Source organism: Talpa occidentalis, unplaced genomic scaffold, assembly GCF_014898055.3.
Source record: "Talpa occidentalis isolate TD23 unplaced genomic scaffold, MPIMG_talOcc4v2.1 talOcc4.6, whole genome shotgun sequence".
NCBI classification, from domain to species: Eukaryota; Metazoa; Chordata; class Mammalia; order Eulipotyphla; family Talpidae; genus Talpa; species Talpa occidentalis.
In genome coordinates this window covers 94,986,404-95,004,161 of record NW_023604972.1, presented here as the reverse complement: position 1 = coordinate 95,004,161, position 17,758 = coordinate 94,986,404, and the positions used below count along the sequence as shown (strand labels likewise).

The following is a 17,758-nucleotide window of genomic DNA, read 5'->3' as shown; positions in this document are numbered from 1 at the left end:
ATTATGGAATGTTTTGCCTATATTTTCTTCCATATATTTTATGATTTCAGGTCTTATGTCCAAGTCTTTTATGTATTTTGAGTTGTTTTTTATGCATGGTGTGAAGTAATAGTCTAGTTTCATTCTTTTGTATGTGGTGGCCCAGTTTTCCCAGCATTATTTATTGAACAGACTATCCTTGTTCCATTGCATATTCTTTGTGCCTTTGTCATAGGTTAGTTGTTTATATATGTGTGGTTTTATTTCTGGGTATTCAATTCGATTCCATTGGTCTGTGTGTATAGCACCATAAGAATTATTTCCTCACTTTACAGATAAGAAAACAAAGTATGGGGGCCTCCCTGGTGGCACAGGAGTTAAAGACAGTGCTATCAAGCTATTGCCAGCCACTGCAGCATGAGTTTGATCCCCAGACTCCTGGCCTGCCAGGGAGCTAACCCACATGGCACAGCAGAACTCTCCTGCCTCACCCACTGCTCCCCTCAGCAGTGTATTTCAGTAGGCCTGCCTGTTCTGCTCCCCACTCTGTCTCTGGTGAATCCTCTCACCCCCCTGCACCTCTGGCTTACACTCCAGTTCTTGTATGCATAAATAAATAAATGTTTTTTTAAAAAAAGAAAACAAAGTATGAAGAAGTTCAGTAACTCATCCGAGGTGACATCATAGTAAATGCAGAACCTGTCATGAACCCAGCTCTGACCAGTGCGCTAATCTAGAGGGTCCCTTCTATGGGGACCAGTGTCCACTCAGAATTTAAAAGAACTTCTGAGGGCCTCCCCAGTGGCGCAGCGGTTGAGTGCTGGGTTGCGAAGCTGCCCACAGCCTCTGCAGCACCAGTTCAATCCCTGGCCACCGGGCGAGGGTCCCACATGGCGCACAGACCTCTCCTGCCGCCTGCTGCTCCCCTCAGCAGTGTACTTCATCGGTCTGTCTGTTCTGTTCTCCGCTTTGGCTGTGGTGAATTCTCTTACCCTCCTGTGCTTCTGACTGTACCCAGTGCTTGTATAAATAAATAAATTTTTTTTTAAAAATTACTTATTAAAAAAATAAATAAATAAAAGAACTTCTGAGAATGAAGAAGATAAAACAGCTTCCCAGGGTCCCAGGGTCCTCTCTATTCTGACCTGAGATGTTGGTAGCTTTATCTATGGATCTACTTTCATTCTCAAGCAAATAGTGGTTTTCTTGAGGTTACTTATTAGATTTTACTATGTGCCTACATTTATGCATAATACCCCCAGTAAAGACATGGATGTGTAGCCCCAGGAATGTCCTAGGGAATGTCCTCAAGTGAGTTTTTGGAAGGACAGAGGAGATTCATCATAGGAGGGAAGGATATGGGAGACTTCTCCCTCAGAGGGACATCTGGAGGAAGCCTACTGCCTCTCCTCTACATAAATTTCTCACTAAGACAGTCTTTAGGGCTGTTCCATTTGGTGAAGAAAGCATAGGTATGCTTTCAAATATTCCTTTTGCACAATGCCATGATGGATAAAAGTTTGCCTCTAAGTTAATAATTCTACAAGAAAATCAAGGCAATCAATAGCTAATGTACCCAATTTTTCATAACAAAGAGGGCAGGAGTGGGAGAGCATGACTACTTATAATGCACTGAAAACCCACAAAACTAAGTTTAGTCAATAGCTTCATGATCCTCCCCCATTAATTAAATCTATTTTAGAGAGCTCCTTGGCAAAGATTCAAGTGGATGGATTTGAAATTCAGTAACTAGCCCTTCCCATTTCTGGTGAAAGTATAAATAAGCCCAAGACTGCCAAAAAGCTGGCAAAGGACATTCTGCAGGGAAGTGGACATCTCTCCAAAGAGCTCATCTGTATACTTAAAAACTGATTGTAAATCTGTTCCCTCCCAAAACTCAAAAATCATAGTAAGTATAGTCTAGATGAATCATAAGTCTGCTTTCAATTATGGAACAATACTTGTCACTTTATAGACATTAATTAGTTTGTTCTCCAATTAGAGTAAATAGGTGAATAGAGCAGCAAGCAGTTACTTTCTGGAGAACTCTAACAGTGCTGTTCTTGTCAGGAGGAGGTTTCATGGTTGGTTCACCTATGGACTTATGAGCAGCTGAAGTCAATTTAAACAGTCCCAGCCAAGCCACTGTCTTTGCTAAATAAAAATGATGTTAATGACTACATTATTTTCCAAAACAAATTTCCTGGCAATACTGTACTTACTTGTCAGTTCAATTGAGGATAAATTTACTGTTTCATTCAATTCTACAATTCCTCCATGTTTCCATAGTTCAACACAGTTCATTAATCACAGCATTTGACTATTCGACAAAGGGTACAGGAAGTGTAGAACACTTCTCTCTTTTATTTTTTTTTAAAATATTAACCCTCTTGATTCTGATTTATTCTTTTTTTTAAAGATTTATTTATTTATACAAGAACCAGAGTACAGGTCAGAGGCACGGGAGGGTGAGAGAATTCACCAGAGACAGAGCTGGGAGCAGAACAGGCAGACGGACCAAAGACACTGTTGAGGGGAGCAGCGGGCAAGGCAGGAGAGGTCTGCCACGCCATGTGAGTTTCTCCCTGGCTGGCTGGGAATCGAACCTGTGCTGCAGAAGCTGCAGACAGCTTCACGGGGTGGCACTCAACCTGTTGCACCACCGGGGAGGCCCCACTTCTCTCTTTTACATGTACATAGTTTAGAAGCTGCCAATCACCTCTCTTACTCCCTCTCCCCCTACTCCAACTTCTGCCCCCATAAAAGCTCAACAAAAAGTCTGGATCAGGGCCCCCTGACAGTATGAACTGGGGTCACCTTTTCTACTGTTGCCCTACAGCAAAAACGCAGAGCATACCAGTCTCATCCTGAGGCATCCAGACCACACCAAGGCAAAAGAGAAGTGCAGAAGTACCACTGTAATTCACTGCATGCTACACTTGGAAATCCAAGGAAGCCTTCATGACTGTCACACCCCACTTGCTAAAGGACCAAAGGAAAGAAGGACAGAATGAACCTAGTAAGGAAAAAACCTACAAGTTCTAGAAAGGGTCATTCCCCTCCCCTCTCCACTACAACTGTTTCAAATGGTCAGCTCTACAGAGAAGGCAGGAGGAAGAGATGCCAAGTAAATAAGAGAAGGAAGACACAGGAGAATGAGGCCCTTTCACAGTAAGTTTTGGTGATTTCCCCTCTTGGTCTATTGGAAATAGTTATGGGGAAGCAAATAAATAAAAGCACAGTTCAGTGTACTTTCGATTTGCGATTTCTTGCAGTTGGATCAATTCTGGCTAAATTCTTTAAGTTTGAGTCTTCTCCCAGAACAATAATTCTCATAAACTGAGGCCTGGAAGAATCCAGAGAATGTCAACATTCGGCTCTTCAGCGGAAGTCTAGGGTTGCTGACCACCACAATCTTGGGGTGGCGACCAAAGATGAAGACCAGGTTCTTGGCAACACCACTGAGTTACCCAATTCAAACTTTCAAAACGAGGCTTGTCCCCCAGGAATCAGAGAGCCAGACAACCAGAAGCTTAGATGGTAACAGAGCTCAGTTACCCCAGTTTAGAGATTTATAAATGAAGATTGATATTGGTTTTTCCCCAATGATACTCTCAGTCCAATGATCCTTTACTGATATTATGGAAATTCCTTGGGGGTGAATCAAAATGCCAAGTTGTTAGTGGCTTAAACCCTGGGAGTAGCAGAAGGAGATGCAGGTGGAAGGGTAACAGAAGAGTATATAAATCCAAAGGCTTATCTGAGAACCTATATTAACTGTGTTTGGACATTTCACCCAAAATGCAAATGAAATTCACTACTTTGAAACACAGAGAGAATTATACCAAGGGGTATTAAACAGTACAACAGTGGGCTATCAGAAAGGGAGCCAGGTGCCTCCCTGAACGTCCTATGTGACTTTCACAACTCTCCCTTTACATATTCACCTGTATTGGGGCCGCTGAAGATACACCATTTAGAATATTTAACTGTAACCTAGAGGTACATGTTGAAGATTCAAATAAGAATCCAGAACAATGCATTATATAAAATTTGTTTCACTCTAAGTTAAATCTTAAATTATAATTTTGTATAAGGCAAACATTTTTTGAAGTTTGTCTTGTGAAATATTTCCTCAGAGACAAAGTGTTTAAACAATTCAGTTCCATGAAAAAACACAGTAACATTATAAAGTTTCACTATACTTAAGTTGTTTCAAATGCATCCTTTTGGTTTTTAAAAGTCTTAACTGAACTTCTACAGTGACCTCCTGGGATTTGAGCAGGATCTGACTTTTAGACAAGCAATTAGGAACCAGAGCAACATTTCTTTATGAGATTACAAAACAGTCAGAGTCAGAGATGCCTGTTCAAGGAAACATGCCTCTCCACAGAAACCCTAACACACACAATTAGGAGAACCTGTTTACCACATGACAATTTAAAGGTCTATTTGGAAGCCCCATAAATTACATAAATGGGAACATTCATGCCTTTCCAAAAGAACAGAATTGACACACTTTTCAAAAGAACAGGAGATTCAATGAACATTTTGGCTTCCACAGTTTTCACCGAAGAGCTCTAAGGGTAAAGCCTACAGGAGAAAACTCAAGTGTACTTGATCTCTGGGTTGCTCTAATCCCAAAAAGTAAACAACAGGACAAGCCCCAGCCTCACCACAGCAACCTAATCAGGAGCCAAGAGCCCCTGGTCCAACCAATGTCTCTGGCTCCAAAGTCTCCACAGCCTCTGTGACTGGGGATGTCCTTCCTTTGCTCTCCAGAGCTCCAGTCACAGGGAACGCAACAGCAAGGACAACAGGCAGGAGGATGGGCAGGAACAAAGACCTTCCCAGCACTCACTCCACTCCCTGGGAACCTTTTATGCAACAAGCATACACTGGAACATTTGCACAGCATCCTATTTCCGTAAACCTAATAATATTTTTAAACATGCTGGAGGAGGAGACGCCATGGAAGAGGTCTGTGTGGAAACTTTTTGTAAGAGAAAATTGTGCTGCTTTTCAAAAAATCATTCCCGGTTTATTTGCTTCAAAATGTCTGCTTTTCTTACCTATACTAGACAGAGAGGGATTGAGTGGCCTAAACTTGTTTATCTCAGGGTCAAGCTAAGATGATAGATGATGCTTATGTGATTCAATTCCTCACAGGAAATCCTTTTACATCTCCCTCTCGTCAAACTAGGTACCATAATATCAAGATGGAACCAGTAACTTATAGCACGGATCCCAGATGACTCACCTGAAACATCGGATAGGTCAGGAATGTTTCCAGCATCCTCCCCTCACAGGCAGGGTTGGCTTCATACTGTTTTAAGAGTTTGTCAAAATCTCTGTTTTGCTTACAATTAGCAAGCACTTGAAGGCTGTACTGGTGATTACGCACAAATTCTTGATAAATGTTCAGCATAGGAAGCAAAATATCAAACAGATCAGCTGGAAAGAAGAAGTAAACATGGCAGTTCTCTTTGTGCTTATTAAATTTTCTAAGGTACAGGGAGAGATTGTGTTCACTCCTTGTAATGACAGAGAGTGGCTCCCAGCACCAGGTGTCATGCATGCATGGGGTCCCAGTCTGAATGCCTCAATGATCTGTAGAATGCACCATGGGGCAGAGCCCAGCTCATCCCCAAAACAACCATGACAGGTCAGGGAAAAGGGCCAAAAGGGAACTACTGAGGCAGGTCTCAAAGAGTAATGAGACAGATTCTCAGTGGTGATAGAGTCACAATGGTCAACAGGAAAATTCAGATAGCTTCAACTGAATAATGTGGGTGTTACTTTGCTCTACTTGTAGCCCTATTAAGAGAAAATCTTATATTGCTAAAGCAGGTACTTACCTAATATTAAAGTAGGCCAGTTTGCTATCCTTGCCTTCAGTCCTTGATGAAATATTTCATGAAGAAACATGATTGTTTCACTATAAAAATTGATAAATAATATAACTTAGTCATTATAGGTGTCTATTTTTTAAAGAACTTCAGTGAATCCCTAGAGCCTTAATTAAATACATGATCTACATGCCTCCTGGGATCTCTAAAGTGTATACCCAATGATAATATGGATTATCCTCCCCCCATAAAGTAATTTATCTTTCAGACAACCTCAAAAACTCAAATAAAATTCTAAACAAAGCTTCAATTATTGGAAGACAAATAACTTTCATATAATCCTCTTTATCAATTTATAATAAAAACAGTTCTATTGTTAAAATGTACCACTTCAACTGATAATCAGAAAATTAGTTATGATCATTTTTCTCTTCAAATTTGATTCTAGATGATAACTCAGGGAAAGGTCTCTTTCACTAAAATGAGTTTTGACAGAAGGAGAGAAAGGGAAAAAAAACCCAAGGCAAAGTATAGAACTCTATTAGTATAATAATGCTTAAGACACAGAAGCCAAAAATGTAAAAAAGTCTTCTGAAAAGAACGGCAGGCATCTCCACAGACACACTAAAATGAAAACTATGAATAAAAGGAATTTAAAGTCCTAAAAGTTTCAAGAAGTATCTTTTGTTTTTTCACCCCTAGAATTAATTTAATGGATTGAGACTTCAAAGGTTAACACACGGGCACCATCAAATACAAAATTATTCACGCTAGTGAGATAATTTGGTTTCATTATTTTTATTTTTTATTATGGTAACATTGGTTTATGACACTGTATTTGATTTAGAAGTATAGTATCACACCTTTCAGATATGTTACCATAAGAGGAAGTCCTTGCTATTTCCAATTGATTTGTGATACAAAATAGACATGGCTTAAAGATAGCAATTTTTCTTTTATTGACATTTTAACTAGGCAGTATTTGTTATTCAAGAGTTTCAACCAAATCTAGGTTAGTAGATATTGTAGTTAACTACTCTTTCAATCTCCATGCCATCCTTTAACTAGGCAAAGATGATAGAGCTAAAACTACAATTCCCATAATCCCTTGCAGATATGTTTCTGGATATAAATTCAGCTCCATGAGTAAATGCACTTGGTAAGACATGAAAGGCAGAAGTAAAGGCTATCTCCTGTTGCTGGAAGTCAGTTACGATGACAGGAGTGTTTGGGGGGCAATTTCAGTACCCATCCCAGTATTCTAATTTCTAGGCACCAGCTTCATTGTCCTGAGAGGCAGACATGGTGATAATGATAGTGGCTGTAGTTTCCTAATCTTTGGATCATATTTATGGCGTGTGCCCTTGAACTCAATGGTAGGGACAGCTTCCTTATTTAATTCCTCCAGTCCTTCCACAGTATTCTATAAGCCATGAATTTCTTTTCAGAGAATGGTTTCTGCCTTGTACACTGAGAATTTACTGATACATCTACCTTCATATCTTAATAACTGAATGGCTAGAAAACAAATGGAACAATTCTGAACATAGCTAAATAAATTACATTTTTAAAGTATAAACTCTGTTCAAATTCAAAATAATTGATCTGCAAAGAACTTCATTTTAAAAGGTAATGAAAAGAAATCTAGTTAAATGATAGCAATGGCAACAAATACTGTAAACCTCACATTCAAAAACATTTCTTTTCAAATCTCCATGTAGGACTAGGTGTAGTAAACAATTTCTAGGCTGCATGAAGAGTTTATGACTTCACCTTTTAAAAAGAGATACATCTCTTGACTCCAAATTTAAACAATATGACAGACCTAGCTACTGGGTTGCAGATCAAGCAGTTCAATGGAAACAAATACCCAGGTGCAACCTAGAAGCAATGTGATGCAGGTTTTGATGGCATCACTATCAGAGCACAGTTCACAGTCCCATCCATTGCCACAAGACTGTTGAACCTGAATATGTGGGTGACTGGCATATCCATCAGAAAGCTGACAATATTACCTGAAGATCAAGAGCTAACCCCAGGTCTCTCAGGGTGTATCACACACTTCAGTGGGGCCATTGCCACCCAAATGTGGGGAAATCTCCCTCCTTCCTTGAAACAGAAAAACAAAAAGACTAGCTTTCAAGCTAATGTTATCAGAATTCCACTGATGGAGCACCCTTCTTGCAGTCATCCACAACCCTCTGTCATTCCATTAATGCCTTAAGCTCTAGCAAACAGCTCATTATCAGTCCTTTTTCCAACCCTACTCCTCTCTCTTAGTGATTGAAATATGCACACAAGCAACATTCCAATTTCTTGGTTTCTTGGGCCTTTGACTTCCTCTCTCCCAAAGATCTTGCCCGGCAATTAACCTCAGTCAACTCTTCCTTGATGTTACTCTGAATCTTGTCTTTGTCAATCACTGCATCCTTACCTAACTCACATACAAGCACACTATTCTCTAACTACCACATTTATCTCCACTCCATTTAGAACCCTGACTCCAAAAACCTTCTCATAATTGGGACTTGAAACTATTGATTCTACTACCTCAGCATTGACTATATGCGCTGACACTATCATTTCCCTTTCTAACCAGTTCAGATTCCATGACTTATTTTTATAATCTCTTCCTGCATACACCTTCAATTCCCTTATTCTTTTCTCATTTTTTTTCATCATAGTAGCTTCAAACAATATTAATCCCAGTTAAATTCAAACCTCTATCCACTTTGCACCCACACCCATGTAGTTGAAAGTAACTAAAGAAAAACACATTAGCCATCCTAGCTAGTCTCACTGTAATGTCTCATCACTAATGTAATATGTCACACCAGTAACCTAATATGCTAGTAGGTTCTCATAAATATATATATTATATTATAAATATATATAATATACATGATACAAAATAAATTCTGGCACATTCACATAATGTAGTACTATGTAGTGATTTTTAAGAAAACAGAATGCTCTTTAGATGTCCGTATGTAAAGATGGTGAGGATGTATTTTTAAGTAAAAAAAGCAAGTATATAATTAAAGTACATTGTCTTTTTGTGTAAAAAGGGGGAAATAAGCCTCAAAATGCACATTTGATTGGATCCATATCCAGAAACACTGGAAGGATACACAGCAGTTCCTCAAATAATGTCATTTCATTCAAGATCATTTTGCTGTAACATGACTGAGAAAAAAATTCACAGCCAACATTAAGCAAAACAACATTGCTCAAGGACCTTGTTTCATTATATGTGGTTCCCAAGAACCTGTGGAGGATATCGCATACAGGATACTAATGAAAATCGCTACATGTAGAAAACAGGAAAGTGAAGTGGGCAGACATAAGGTAAGAGTGTGACTTCTAGTTCTTATTTGTTGATGTTTTCATGTTGATTTGACCATATAAATTTATTATCTACCAAAAAAATAAAAATTTTAAGTAAAACACTGAAGCATTTTCTCTTTCCCTTTTCTTCCCTTCTTTATTTTTTCCACAGTACTCATCACCACATTCTACATATTTTACTCATTCCCTATTCACTATAAGTCTTATCACATCAAAATTTAAGTTTCATGACAGCAAGGATCTTCTGCTTTGTTCACTGATGAACTCTCATTATTTATTGAGCAAATAAATTTACTAGAAATTTTCAGATTCTGTTAGTTTTGCTCTTTCTAAAACATTTCTGTATATAAGTTTATATGGTAGATTGCCTTCCCCCACCACACACACAATGGAAATGGAAAGTTAGATGCCAAGATTCAAAATAAAGATATGCAAAAATAGTGCCTCCCTGGTGGCGCAAGGGGTTAAGATGCAACCTATGAAGCTGTCCGCAGCCTCTGCAGCACGAGTTTGATCCCCGGCTGGCCAGGGAGCAACCCACATGGCACAGCAGACCTCTCCTGTCTCTCCCGCTGCTCCCCTCAGCAGTATACCATGCTCAATCTGCCTGTTCTGTTCCCCACTCTGTCTTTGGTGAATCCTCTCACCTCCCAAACCTCTGGCCTGTACCCCAGCTCTTGTATGTATAAACAAATAAATCTCTTTAAAAATATGCAAAAATACGGACTGATAATAAAACACAAATGAAAGTTTTCTTATTTTCAATACCATAAGCTCATAAAAGTGAATTGATGATACCTATTCTTTTCAGTGTAAACTAAAAGTTCTTTTAAGAAATGGGTTTTTCACATGACTATTTGACTTATGTCAAAACAAACCTGTTGAAGGCCTCCCTGGTGGCACAGTGGGTTGAGCACAGCTCTGTGAAGCTATCCACAGCCTCTGCAGAGAGGGTTCGATTCCCGGCCGGCCAGGGAGATACCCACATGGTGTGGCAGACCTCTCCTGTTATGCCCGCTGCTCCCCTCAACAGTGTATTTTGGTTGTCTGCCTGTTCTGCTTCCTGCTCTGTCTCTGTGAATCCTCTCACCCTCCTGAGCCTCTGGCCTGTACCCCAGCTCTTGAATAAAAATAAATAAAAAAAAAAAACAAACAAACCTGTTGAGAAAAATACTGCTGACATCATCATGGCTGATAGGTGGCTTCTTGGAGCTGGCGGCCATTCGGAGTGGCCGGAGGAAGCCGTTGACCAGGATGTAGAGTTGGTGAACATACTCTGACTCAGCCTCAACCATGGTGAACACAATCTGGTTTCTCTTCCTCATACTCTCAGCATGAGGAGAACAAATATAATCCTGCACGATGGTCTTCCATTTCCTTCTACACAACCATCCTCGCATGAAGCTCTGGACCTACAGAACAAAAACAAAGAATGTCAGGAAGAGGAGAAACTGACTGTTAAGTCAGTAAGGTTGGTTCCCCTGTGTCACATAAAACACTGCCCTTTCAATCATGCACCAATGATCCCACCACAAGAATCAACAATGGCAGTTTTTTCCCAGATGGCAAAAACAAAGATGATTTTAAAATAATTTTTTTTCCCTCAGTTTCACAAGTTTCTTCCATACCTTAAGCTCTTTAGACCTGCCTGCCTGTATGGACACTAGAACATAACAACAATATTGCTGATTCACTTATTGACATTTCAGGAAAGAAAAATATTAAAGGTTCATTCTTTAATAATATAAAATTAGATATTTAAAAAACATAAAATTTGCCACCTTATTTTTAAGTGTATATTTCAGTGAATATTTCAGTGTATTTTTAAGTGTATATTTCAGAAGTGTTAATATATTTACATTATTGTACAATAAACCTCCAGAACCTTTCCATCTGGAGAAAGAAACTGCATGTATTAAATAATAACTCCCCATTTCCCCCTTCCCCCTCCAGTCCCTGGTAACCACCACTCTACTTTCTGGGTCTGTGAATTTGACTACTTTAGATACCTCACATAAGTGGAATTCTAAAGTATCTATTCTTTTGTGAATGTCTTATTTCACTTGCTCTCTGTAATGACCACAACGTTCATCCACGGTGTAGCAAGTGCCATATTTGGTTTGTGCATTCATCTGTTGATGGGCATTTGGGTAGTTTCTATCTCTTTATTATTGTGAATATCACCGCAATGAATATGGAAGTACAAATCTCTTTTCGAGATCCTGCTTTCGGGCCTCCCTGGTGGCTCAAGGGGTTAAGCACCGCACTATGAAGCAATCCACAGCCTCTGTAGCACAAGTTCGATCCCCGGCCAGCCAGGGAGCAACCCACATGGTGCAGCAGACCTCTCCTGACTCGCCTGCTGCTCCACTCAGCAATGTACTTCTATCAATCTGCCTGTTCTGTTCCCTGCTCTGTATCTGGCGAATCCTCTCACTCCCCACACCTCTGGCCTGTACCCACAGCTCTTGTATGCATAAATAAATAAATCTTTAAAAAAAAAATCCTGCTTTCAACTCTTTTGTATATACACCCAGATATAGAATTGCTGAATCATATAGTAATTCTATTTTTAATTTTTTGAGGAATTGCCATACTGTTTTCCATAGGAGTTGAACCACTGTATAATCTCAACAACAGTGCACAGGGTTCCAATTTCTCCACATCTTCATCAGTACTTGCTATTTTCTGGTGTTTTTTTTTTTTAATTTTTTTTTAAAGATATATTTTTATTTACACAAGAACTGGGGTACAGGCCAGATGAGCGAGAGGGTGAGAGGATTAACCAGAGACAGAGCGGGGAACAGAACAGGCAGAATGATGAAATACACTGCTGAGGGGAGCAGCGGGCGAGACAGGAGAGGTCTGCCCGCCATGTGGGTTGCTCTGACGCCAGCGGGGATCGAACCAGCACTGCAGAAGCAACAGACAGCTTCACAGCGCTGCACTCAACTGCCTGCACCACCAGAGAAACCCTGTTTGTTTGTTTTATAGCAGTCATCCTAATACATGGGAGGTCATATTGCAATGCCTTTTTTTTAATTTGTATTTTTCTGATGCTTAGGGATGGTATTTTTCATGTGTCTATCATTTCTTCAAAGATAAGATGTTATTTGCATAACATCTTCGGAGTAACATCTATTCAAGCCCTTTGCCCTTGGTGAGTTTTTTCTTTAACTTAAAAAAATTAGTGTTAGACATCAGCTCATCTGACCCATTCCATCTACAAATGAGTAAACTAAATGTCATGGTAAGTCACACAGGAAAGCTATAATCAGTCTTAGTATTCTTTGACCTGTTTATTGTTAGTTATAAAGACTCTCTTCCCCAGCCACGTGGGTAAAATACATATTAACAATTTGCAATGGTGATTATTTTGTGAAAAGAAGCATGAAATATAATTAAAAATCTATTTTGTGGAAAATGTGATCACTTCTATCAATGTGGTCCCAGGTACGATTTGAAAAATAACAAGCAAACCTGAGAAAGTGCACTGGAACGACATGTTTTATCCAACAAACACTTACTGCACATCTTTTAAATGCCCAGGTAAATGCTGGGTACTAAGCAGATATCACTACCAAATCTTTTTTTAGGACCATTGTTATCAATACACTCTCACACATTTTATTTTTTCCATACTATTTCACCCATATGGTCTTGTATTTTTTTAAATATTTATTTATTTATGCATACCAAAGCTGGGGTACAGACCAGAGATGTGGGGTGGGGTGTGTGTGAGAGGATTCACCAGAGACAGAGTGGGGAACGGAACAGGCAGACTGACCAAAGTACACTGCTGAGGGGAGCAGCGAGCGAGCCAGGAGAGGTCTGCTATACCATGTGAGTTGCTCCCTGGCTGGCTGGGAATTGAACTTACGCTACAGTGGCTATGGACAGCTTCATAGGTTGTGTCTTAACCCGTGCGCCACCAGGGAGGCCCTGGTCTTGTATTTAAATAACTACTCTTCCTTCCAATATTTTAAATTCTCTGTTACCTACTGATGTGATCAGCATTATCAGATGTATTGCTTGATAAGCAAATGCTGGTTGACTTACTAATAGGTTAAGTACTTATTAGGTATTAATATTAAAACATTATTGTAAGTAATTTACTTACTAATAGACAAGTTTCTACAGCTGGATTGAAAGTTGTACTTTTTTTTTTACTGCTCTCTTTGTTTACATGCAACTGCATACTATTAAAAGAAAGGTAACAGCATTACTTAAACTTAACTTTAAAATTTTTAAATAAACATTGCAACTTAGGGCCTCCCTGGTGGCACAGGGGTAAAGTCTCAGCGCTCTCCCCACTGTGGCATGAGTTCCATCCCTAGCCAGGGAGTTAACCCTCATGGCACAAGACCTCTCCTGCCTTGCTCACTGCTCCCCTCAGCAGTGTATTTCAGTACATCTGCCTGTTCTGTTCCCCACTCTGTCTCTGGTGAATCCTCTCATGCCCAACACCTCTGGCCTACACCCCAGTTCTTGTTTGCATAAATAAATAAATAAAATAAATCTTAAAAAAATAAAACATTGCAACTTAGTCTTGAGGATCATTTGTATTTCAAAATCTGAACTATATTTAGTTAAAGTTGTGTTACATCTGAAGGGGAATAGTTAGCACAGAGAAACAGGACTAAGGAAAAACTGAGAAGAATAAGGATTTGAAGATGTATAGCCAAGAAAATTTCTTTAACTGTGAAGCTTTTCACATAATGTTCACAAAGTTGAGTAAGTACTTTACACAAGACAATTAAGATCATGAAATTAGAAAACTAGATGACATAAATCAAACACAGTAGACTAGAGTGAGTGCCAGTGCCTGGTTAATTGCAAAAGTTGTATAGTTTTAAATGACAGTAAGATGGAAAGATCTGCCAATTATGTGGATGTTAAACAAGAGAGAAACAAATTAATAAAACAAATCTGAGCAGATGTATTGACATACTTAATCTTTTCACAGTTCAAAAAAATCTTTTCTAAATAAGCAGTGAAGACTAAAACTAAAAGAAGTTTTTTTTGAAATATAATTTAAAAAAGATTCCCCCCCAAACATGAAAGCAGCACAAAATTAGGAGGTTTAAGAGCACCTAATTAATCCAGCTGGAGAACACTACTGTCTTAATGTCCAATTGGGCATCCTTTTCGCACAGTCCAAAAGGGGGTTCCTAGAACTGGAAAGAAATCACAGAGACTTCTCCACAGCAGCCATGTCTGGATCACTCTGAAGCACAAGACTGTTCCATGGGAACAGAAATACGGTGGCTTATCTCAACTCAGGGGCAGAGTGACAAATACATCCCCGCATAAAAGACAACTGACTTCCATACCTGCTGAAAGCCCCCAAAAGCTTCCTACCTTTTTAATCTTCTTGATGTCTGGATCCTCGTCTTCTTGATTGCTTTGGTATGGTCGCATTCGTTCCTTGGTCTTATTAAGAGCAATTATCTATAACAACAAAAAAGGTCCTTTTCATGATTTTGGACATACTGGATTACAGCCCTAGCCCATAGAAGTTATTTTTACAAGGCAGCTTATGAGACCCATAGGAAACATTCACCTTTTATGTCCCCTCTCTTCTTTTGGTGATGAGACAGGGGAAGCATGAATTTCATCCAAATCTATTTTATTATATTACTAACAAACATGCTTATAAGAAATGACTATGGAAATTGTGAATTGGGATCTGTGTTAGAAGAAATGCTACCCCAAAATTCAGCCCTAATTACTAAGAGATGACCAGGCCAAGGCCTTCTCAGGAACTAGTAACATGTCAACCATCTTGCCCAAAGGCAGATAACTATAATGCCCTGTGGTCTTCAAATGCAGTAACAATCAGTTCAAAGTTTGTGTTTCCCTTAATTAGCCTGTGGTCTTCTAAGCATAGACGATCCCTTAGGTAAATGGTTACTGCACAAGGGAAGCTGGGAGCCCTGGGTTGGTCCAAATCAGTCAAGAGAAGGTAAAAAGGATTGAAATAATCTAGGATCTCTTTATATCTCCAACTCAGATCAGTGACGTTTGAAAGGTAAGTCAAGACCACATGGCTTCTCAACTACACTTAGGAATAAAAACCTCAGTTGCACACTCTTACAAATCCAATATTTTATACTGATTTTACTAACAAGTGAACCCTGAAAAAGTTTAAAGAAATCACAATTTCCCTCTCTAACCTGTCTTTGCACTTTGTTCCTAACACCAAATACACTCTTCTGCCATTTTCTGGCAGGGAGGTGAGAAAACAAAAGAGTAGGAATCAAATTATGGCTCCTGTCATGCGACCACACAAGACATACCTGCTACTGACAGTTTTTAACTGCAATCTATATTCAGACTAAAATAGAACATAGTGAAGTCAGAGAAGCACACACAAATATTGGGGAACATCGCTTGGTGCTGAGTTTCTCTCATAGAGTAAATGCCAACCTCTTTCACTTATCAGACAAGCATCTGCACTAGCTTACTGAGACAAAGAAAGAACACAATAATTTTGTTTTAAATTACAGTGCCTGATATAGTCTTTTAAAATGCAGGTTTTTTAAGTCTTCTGTTGTTGTTTTCACTATATCAGATTTCAGGGTTGAATCAAGAAGTTAACAACACTAATAATATGGTGAACACAGTCTGCAACTTATCATCACCAGAGAAGCAATTAGACTCCAGCTGAAATTATCTTATACTCATGCTCTGTCCACTAGAGGTGACAAAAAAAAGGAGGTGAAAACCCCTCACCAGTCTCCCAGAGTACATCTGGGAGGAAGGTGCGAGGAAACACAGAGGAAACATTGCCCAATGGCAGTTTAAGTGACAAGAAGGTTGCCAAGTCACCTTAACAGAATCATTTCTGTCAACAAGGATACAATTAGTAATGGGTTTCATTCTGTTCTCTTCTTCCTTTGTAGCTAAGAAGATGCTAGTGAACCTCTAGTCTGAAAAAAAGAGAAAATCCCAATCTCTACATTCCTCTTCAATTCTTCAATTACTGACCACTTCCCATGAGGAATGACAAGACAGAAAGGAAAAGCACACCCAGGTTTCTATATGCAGACAGCAGCACCTGAGAGAAGGGAAGACCCAGGTCCACACCATGGCTGCAGACTCCATGACCACTTCGGCTCTCACCTGGAGTCATTCCAACTGTCTGTAGGCCTAGGGCTTGATTAGTTCACACTTGGGAGGGTAGAAGGAAAAGTGAGGGAAGACAGGGATTCTTCCCTCACTTACCTTTTCAGGAAAAAATGTACCCTAACATTTTTAAATGTCTTCAACTCAAATGTGCTTTTCAAAATTCTGGAAGGAAGAAGGATGGACTCCTTAGATCTAAAAAACATCTTTCTGAACTCATTCCTGGTCCTTTCTTAACAGTCATTGTCATTTAACTGTCACTTTAACTGAATTCATGACAGACTCAAAATTGTCATAACTATAAGTGTCAGTCTGAAACAGTTAAATATCACAGTCAGCTCTTGAACATCTGATCAAATGGTGGCCATTAGGAGAACAAATAATTGAAAAGTAGTATATTATCTTGATTCTTTATTGCAGCACATTTACTTAACGCTAACAGAAACATTAGGCTCGTTTCAAGTATTTATCAGTAGCCCAGTCAGGTATGCATTAATAGCAGAGGAACTCAGTTTGGGATTAAAATTTTGTTCTGATAGATCTTAAGTAATCATAAGAAGATGACATTAAACATGAAACAATGCAAAGAAATGCCAGTCAGGAAATACCTCAGATTTAAGCCTTTCGATCTCTGTATCTTGATCTTCAAGTTGATGCCGGAGTTGGTTGGCTGCAATTTTTTCTGTCTCCACGATCTGAACTAGATGAATATACTTCTGCATTAACACTTCCCTCTCAATCAAAATGTCTGCATAACTTGAGAGAAAATTACACAATTAGTCACTGAGCTATTGTTCTACCATAGATTCATATAAAACAGCATATACTACAATTTTAAAAGAAGCAATGAAGATAGTTTGTTTGGCAAACTATATAAATATTAACTTTCAGCTTGCAAAATTTTATATCCTTCAACCAGATAGAATTTGAATCAATAACATTTTACATATTCTTTACCAGAGTTCATTTATTGATGGTTACCACCCCCAATTTTATCCACATGTGAGAAAAGTGCAAAGAAAACCTATTATCTTATAAAGAAAACAGTGCATCTCCTTAAGCAAAAAAGTGGAGGTCTTTGAGTTGATGGCACATACTTGGTTTTCAGGGATGATATTCAAAATATCTCACCAGGTAAAGCACTAGCCAATAAGAATAGACCTTTCACCAAATAGAATGAGTCAGTGACCATCAGAACAGGCAGACTTATACCTACAATCTGTCCACCAGAGGTGACATACACAGGCAACAAGAGGAGAAAACCCCTCACAGGATTCACAGAGTATGTCTGGAAAGAACTATGATGTTTGTAACCAGTGTCCACTAGTCCTGTTTGGCTTTGTTTAGGATTGTAAGACCACTAAGAGCTCTCTTTCTAAATAAGCAACAGCAAAGGTTACATTCTGGAAATAAATATAGATCATATGGGTCCTAACTCCAACAGCCTAATCTGT

General features: G+C 39.1%; 1 protein-coding gene across 3 annotated transcripts in view; it reads right to left on the bottom strand.

Annotated features, from left to right (window-relative positions):
* RASGRF2 (Ras protein specific guanine nucleotide releasing factor 2) overlaps positions 1-17,758 on the bottom strand; it is a 214,533-nt gene that overhangs the window by 112,585 nt on the left and 84,190 nt on the right. For all 3 annotated transcript variants that reach the window (XR_008549249.1, XR_008549250.1, XM_037529979.2), the window contains exons 3-7: positions 16,913-17,060; positions 14,538-14,627; positions 10,335-10,588; positions 5,838-5,917; positions 5,240-5,433 (exon numbers count right to left, since the gene is read on the bottom strand). Coding sequence is in view for 1 of the 3 variants with exons in the window: in XM_037529979.2 (XP_037385876.1) it covers positions 5,240-5,433; positions 5,838-5,917; positions 10,335-10,588; positions 14,538-14,627; positions 16,913-17,060 (766 nt within the window). In the remaining 2 variants the exon portion in view is untranslated. The remainder of the gene's footprint in view (positions 1-5,239; positions 5,434-5,837; positions 5,918-10,334; positions 10,589-14,537; positions 14,628-16,912; positions 17,061-17,758) is intronic.